The sequence below is a fragment of the Necator americanus genome, chromosome IV (assembly GCF_031761385.1).
Source record: "Necator americanus strain Aroian chromosome IV, whole genome shotgun sequence".
Taxonomy (NCBI): Eukaryota; Metazoa; Nematoda; class Chromadorea; order Rhabditida; family Ancylostomatidae; genus Necator; species Necator americanus.
Genome location: NC_087374.1, coordinates 32872610 through 32879225, shown reverse-complemented (window position 1 = coordinate 32879225; position 6616 = coordinate 32872610). Strand labels below are relative to the sequence as shown.

At 37.1% G+C, this 6616-nt stretch overlaps 1 protein-coding gene across 1 annotated transcript; it reads left to right on the top strand.

Annotated features, from left to right (window-relative positions):
• Positions 1-654: 654 nt before the first annotated feature.
• Positions 655-6133, top strand: RB195_003502 (uncharacterized protein; the record flags this gene model as incomplete). The annotated part of the gene is made up of 7 exons (XM_064201183.1): positions 655-816; positions 3736-3825; positions 4790-4867; positions 4996-5160; positions 5270-5350; positions 5409-5522; positions 6089-6133. The coding sequence occupies 7 exons, from the start codon at positions 655-657 to the stop codon at positions 6131-6133; spliced, it is 735 nt and encodes a 244-aa protein (XP_064057064.1).
• Positions 6134-6616: the final 483 nt, after the last annotated feature.

The following is a 6616-nucleotide window of genomic DNA, read 5'->3' as shown; positions in this document are numbered from 1 at the left end:
ACCAAGCGAATGAAGCGACTAAATGACGTTTTCGAAAAACGTGGCTGCACAAATGATGCGCCCACGCATTCGAGAGGAAGACGAAGGAAAATGTTCGGCCATAAAGTTAACACACATCCTTAAGATGGTTAAGAATGTAAGAAGAGAACAGGATAAGCTAGCCCGGCATGTCGCCTTAGAGCAGGACGGACAGGACAGAAAGAGGCGAACAGCCGCAAGTCAGAAGAAGTGAGAGGAGGATGACGTCATCGGCAACCCGTGCCAAATCGAAACGTTACGCAACCGCAGCGCGAATGCATTGCCGGTCCCATGCGGAGTGATTGCGCGGCAACTCAAAATTTGGCATCGTAACAAGTCCTAGAAAGTTTCGGGAGGTTTCATACGTTTATTGTCATTTGTGTTTGTGATAGGGGCGCATGTTGTTGTTCTAGACATAGTCAGTCCTTTTCGGGTTAAGCCCTAAGGGGGATTTTGTCTGTAGTTTTCCCCTCGAAAGACATTGGGTCATTTCACCCGTTGGGCGAGTGCACCTTGTTTTTTCTCCTAATTCTCACTCTCATTGCCTTAATGTTTCCTTATAAAATCTTGCTTCCTAAGGAATACCCGAAGAAAATGCGGACAGAAGTAAGTAACCACCTCTTTCTATTTGACAGGATGTCCTCTGGAGAGCCAGCAACGAAAAAATCCAAGACCGAGGCGTTACCGGAGCACCTCAGCGGCATCCCGGAAGAGACGAAGAAGGTCCTAATCGAAATCGATGCTGTACAAAATGAAATCGACGGCCTAAATGAGAAAGCATCCGAAGAGATTCTAAAGGTAGGATCAATGCAGTGCTGTTGGGTTATGGATAAAAAATGTAGACTATAAATTGACCCTATAGTTCATTTCGAGTAGGCTAGCAGTGTTTTACTATTGAGAACGAGATTTTTTTAATGCCATTTCATGGATTTATTTGTTAGAAAGGGTTGCTTCGAGTTATGGGGACTGAACTATTGTGACTCGCTAATTCCCGTGCGTAATTTGTGGCGTCGAATTCGAACTCTAAGAAACAGGGTCAAGTTTATTTTTGTTCGTTTTTTTTACAGACAAGGGTTTTTTGTTTCATATCATAGCCAGGAGTATATTCATAGTCTCATGGCACCCGTGAAAATTTTTTAATTTCTTATATTCTGTTCTGAATGGATCCGGTGCTCGGAGAGTGAGTACTGTAGTTTCTGCATTTGTGCACTCTGCTTTTATTCGGATGCTATCGTAATGCTGATGTATTGGATTGGTAAATGTGGGGAACATAGTTTCCTTGTTCTCGTAGACATGTGCTCCGGAATCCAGCAAGATAGTGTCGGAAAGAAAGGATTGAACTGGTTGGTTGATTAGAAGGCTACGTTCCTAACCGCTAGGCTATTTGAGTGGAGAGATCCAAAACTGATTCTCTCTTTTAGCTGTGCCGGGGTGCCACAATTCCCTTCCAATATTATTTAAGTTATATAAGCAGGCTCAATGCCGAAGATGAATTGCAAATATGTCTGTGCAGGAGACAACCATGTTTCCATTAATTTTGCTCGAAAAAAAAAATCCGAAGATTTTTAAGAACTGTCGAGGTAGAATGTGGAAAATGAAATGAAAAGAGTTTTCTTCTTGATTATTTAGGATTACACATTTCACTAAATGTTGGGGAATATCGAGACAAAAAAAACCTTTCGGATACATAGTTCTTAGCGTAGACAGAAAGTCTAGAATTTGAAATGGGGCATTTTGAGAGGCGTTTCACAGAGGGAAACTAGTTTCTTCTCAAAAATTCCTCTTGTTCTTTGGGATTGCCCGCAAATCATTCCACGGGAATCTATTTTACTAATGAATATTCCTTTTCGAAGTGATATCAGCCCCTTTTCGTATGCTTTTATATTCATGTAAATATACAGTTGTGTGTATATACAGTTTCAGTGTAGTTGTACGGATGTGGCGTTAACCATAAAGGTGATCAAGTATGAGTTCTATTTGTGTTTTTTAATTCTTCAAATTGACAGAAATTGTTCCTCAACGAAACTTACTGCTTCATTCGCAGGATTCGAGCGATAGTCAACTTAATAAGTATTCCATGCGATCGACAATTAAAGTTTCTCGCTTTGGTCAAACTAGGTAGTTTAGAAGTCAAACCAGACATATTTGAACTCCTAGTTATACTTTATGAGCTGGTAGGTGCTACTTTTCTCAATAGGGTATTTTTCACAGATATTCTAGGTACATTTACACCGTAAATTGAAGTGAGAACACTAATTAGCCATTGTACTGAGAGGATGATCTCTTTAACGTTTTGCATCCTTAGTGATCTTATACATGCATGATTTATTTGCTGTGTTAAAAGAACTGTTCCCATAAATTTGGTCGGGTAGTGTTCCCGAATCTGCGCCAAAATTTGGAAATCCTCCCTTAAACCCTTCTTATGTAACTTCTGGACCTAGAGTAAAAGAGCAGCCAGATTTGATTCCACCAAACAGACAACATTCAAGGCGCAAAATACATTCCCCTTTTTAATTTTTACGAGTTTATTAAAAATATTATATAATACTCATAAGTATGTAGCCTTCGTTTACTATCTTTTTCATCTAAAACACGTTCATATAAGTGAGAGACCTCTGTGAGTGTTTCTTTCTAAAAGAAAAGAACATTTACAGGATAAGGGAAATATGGTTGCGTGTTTCCTACTAAAATGATAATATTATAGTTACGAAAACGGCAGGCTTCTATTGAAAGTCACGATTTTTGTGCCCAAAAAACATGTCCAGTCGTGCATTTGTAAGCAAACGATTGCAATGCTTTGAACGTTTCAAACTTTTAAAACGTATGAACGTACAGGATCCCGTGTATGTCCATTTGCACGTACTGTAGTTGCGAATAAAGCGGCCTGATTGATCAGATATTCATAATAGCATACTAATCAAGTCTATACAACATTTTTTTAATCGGAAATGTATTTAATAATATTGTCATACAAGTGAACGTAAAATTAAATATTCTCTTATCGAAGAATGATCAAATGTCAAAAATACATCCAGTTGTATGCACAATTTCTCGGATTCATGATCTTTATAATATTCTTTGCTCTAAGTTATTGATCTCCTGGCGTTTGTCAAGTTTTCACTAAGAAATCTTAATTCCTTGATGACCAGAATTGGTAGTAATAGCAAAACCGTACCAATTTCCTTAATGGAGAGTTGTCTGTAAATAAGCAGATAGAAATTTGTCTATTGATGAGGAGCTAGTGTTTCTCCATTGCTTTGTTAGTGCAGCGAAGGTTATAGTTACTAATCAGTTGGTGTATACATCTAACAAAGTGACAAATTAAATAGTTCTACGACTTTGTTTGAGATGGTTTTCTGCGCATGCAAATCTCGATCAACTCTTTCCGCCAACTTCGCAGTGGAGAATTTTCCAACTTCGTTTGAATGTATAGTATGACCTCGCTGATGTATTAATGTCTTTTACCATTCAAACAAATGGGCCACGATTCATGAAAACTGTCCAAGTAATGCCCACACAGGAATGTTTCAGGTAGACGATTGTTCAAGAAAAGTGAGATTTCATTTTTACATCTTTAAGCATCTGAGTTCCAAAATATGTCTTATAATATATTATTCGAAGCGAAACTTCAATATGAGTTCTTGTCCAGCTGTAGGAATTCGAATTCTTTGGTGATTTGATCTTTCCTTCACATTCAATGAAAATATCAATGTTCAGGTTGAGCAGAAATACAATCTACTTCGCAGGCCTCAGTATGAGAAACGATGCGAGATGATCAAGAAAATCCCCAACTTCTGGTGTACTGCAGTTAGTTTTTGAACCTTTATTTTATCCCTTCGATCCTTTCTTTATTAGAATATTGAATGAAACAAGTGAAGAGCAAAAAGTAGTAACTTGAATGAATGACTATTGTAAGGGTGTTTTTTTGTATGCTAGAAATATGAATGAATTGTATCTAGTGCAGTTCACCGTTGTTTGTCAGTTATGTTAGAAAGTTCACTCGTAACCTAACAGACTTTATTTTCTAATTCTCTTGAAAACGAACAATCTCAAACAGATTTTTGTTGATAAATATGTTACATATTGATAGTTCATAAGACATATGTTTTTACATTTATATCCATATACTTTTTACAAATTCGAAACTTCACGACAGCTAAATTAACCAAGGAAAATTTTTCTTTTTTGTCTTTACAGAAACGAGAAAAATAACTCTAAATGCGCACTTTTTTCACGTAGAAGCTCCGTCAAAGTGGTCAATTCGTTCAGAGTTTCCTCAAGTGTCTATAATACTTCGTCATTAACTCATGTGATCCTTGAAACGTTCATATTCACCGAGAAACATACGAAAACAAAAGTAGAGATATTTCTTTAGTTTCTCTTGGCGGATATCTTCCAGTGGGCAAACGGTGGGTGCTGTTGGGGGTATTTTCCGGGGGAACTCATGATAGTACTTTCGTGTTAGAATATCGGAGGTCAGGAGCAAATTGTGAAACGGGTACTAATTTTATAGGAAGTTGATGAAGTGTTCGTACATTTTTGTTTATCTGCTTTGACATACGACTGCTACAACAATTGAGAAAGGGTTCAAATTCAAATATTAATTGAGAACATCCATATTGGATGAGTTTTGGATATTGTTTCCAGTTTTACAGATTCGTAAGTGTTCTGCATGAAACTGAATTTATGTTCATTGTTTCAATTAAGAAATTATGTGAATGTACTCTACTTTATCTCTTATTATAATCTCAACCAACCAAAAAATATTTAGTTTCTCAACCATCCTCAGTTGTCTTCAATAATTGACGAGAGCGAAGAACAAGCTTTGGCTCATCTAAGCAATATTGAGGTATTCGTTTTGTTTTTAAATGGCACTGTAATTGGCATTTTGGGCGATGTTTGTTAACTTTTAGAATTAGTGGGTAATTAACTGATTCGTAGTTGCCTCCCTTTGTTTTCTGATTTTCTTCGCTTCAGGTTGACGAATTTGATGATATCAAGAGTGGATTCCGTTTGCGCTTTTTCTTTACACCAAACGAATTTTTTGAAAATGAGAAGATCGAAAAGGAATATAATCTTGGTGACACTCCTTCAACTACTGGTACCACAATTCGATGGAAGGAAGGCAAAAATCTAGGCAAGGTAAACTACAGTTTGTTAATTATGTCTTTTAATAGCATTTTTCAATTTCTTTTCTGTTTTGTATCTTTTGTTTCTCAACGTAATAAGAATTGGATTAGTTGAGTTACAGAAAGGCGATTCCTCATCACCTCTTTCCTTTTTTGAGTGGCTTTCTGAAAATGTTGACCCAGCACATGACGATATCGCTGAGGTAGGATTCTCTCAAATCCTTCCCCTCCTCAACTCAGATTTAACAAAGGGTAATTTAGGTCATCAAAGATGATATGTGGCCCAATCCACTCCAATACTACCTCTTACCAGAAATGGAAGAAACGGGCGACGACTTTGAAGAACTGATTGACGATGAAGAAGGTCTCGAGGAGGTACTATTAAAGTCCTTGGAGTTTTTTTTTTCCGCAGTAGCTTGAGTGGCAGTATTTTGTTTAGCAAAATGTTAATCTTTCTGTCACTTTATTTTGGCAAGGAATTGCTCTTACTTTTGGACGCAGAAAGGTGTAACTTCACTCACTCAGACGACTTTAATATTACTAGCCTTCCCGTCCTCAATACTAAAAATGAAAAGTCGGTCTTCTTTTTTTTGAGGACTGACTGAAGAAAACTGCCTCACAGATCGTGTTTTTAACATGCTCCTCTTATTTACAAAACAAATCAACAGTATACATAGCCATTTCTGTAGCTCTTCCATTGAGTGGAAAAACTAAAAGTTAACTCGCTCCTGTGGTGATTTTTGTAAGCTGAACTTATCATTTAAAAAAAAACATCCCTACTTTTCTTGTTGATTATCTAGTAATTTTATCTGGCTTGTTTTTATTCAAGCATGAAGACCTGTTGATGAGCGGAGTTTGTTCACTCAAAGCGTTTCATTTCAATGTAAAAAAAAACCGTCTACAATCGTTTAACAACATAAAAAAAAATCATTACTGTTAAGGTTGACGATGAAGGAGGCTCGGATGGCGAAGAGAATGATGCCTGAAAGAGTTAGTTTTATAACAGTTTTCTCACAGCGCCGTCGTCTTTGAAACTTCGTCACTCTGTGGTTGTTTTGTTGTCTCCGCGATGTTGTTGACGATTCCTCCGGTCTTGTTATTGTCGTGTTATTTCCGGAGCTCATAAGAATGAATGCAGTTTTATGTGGATGTGTGTTAAACACGACCGAATTCATCGTTGTTAGCGGATAAAATCTATGCATGGGATTCTGATACTCATGGGGTGGCGCTTATAACCCCATCAAATTAATTTTTTTGTCATTGTCTCTTTTTTAACTAATCCGCAAAGTGTTATGTGTTCACTACACGATAAATGTTCTTGTCGTTTTGTTGGAGTTCATCAGTCTTAAAAAAAAAGAAGTTCTCGAGGAAATTACACAGCAATGAATTGATCTTCAGCTTCCTATTCGGCTTCACAGCTTCATATTATGCTAAAAAGGTTTTTCAAGTTGATTGGTAGTTGCCAAAGA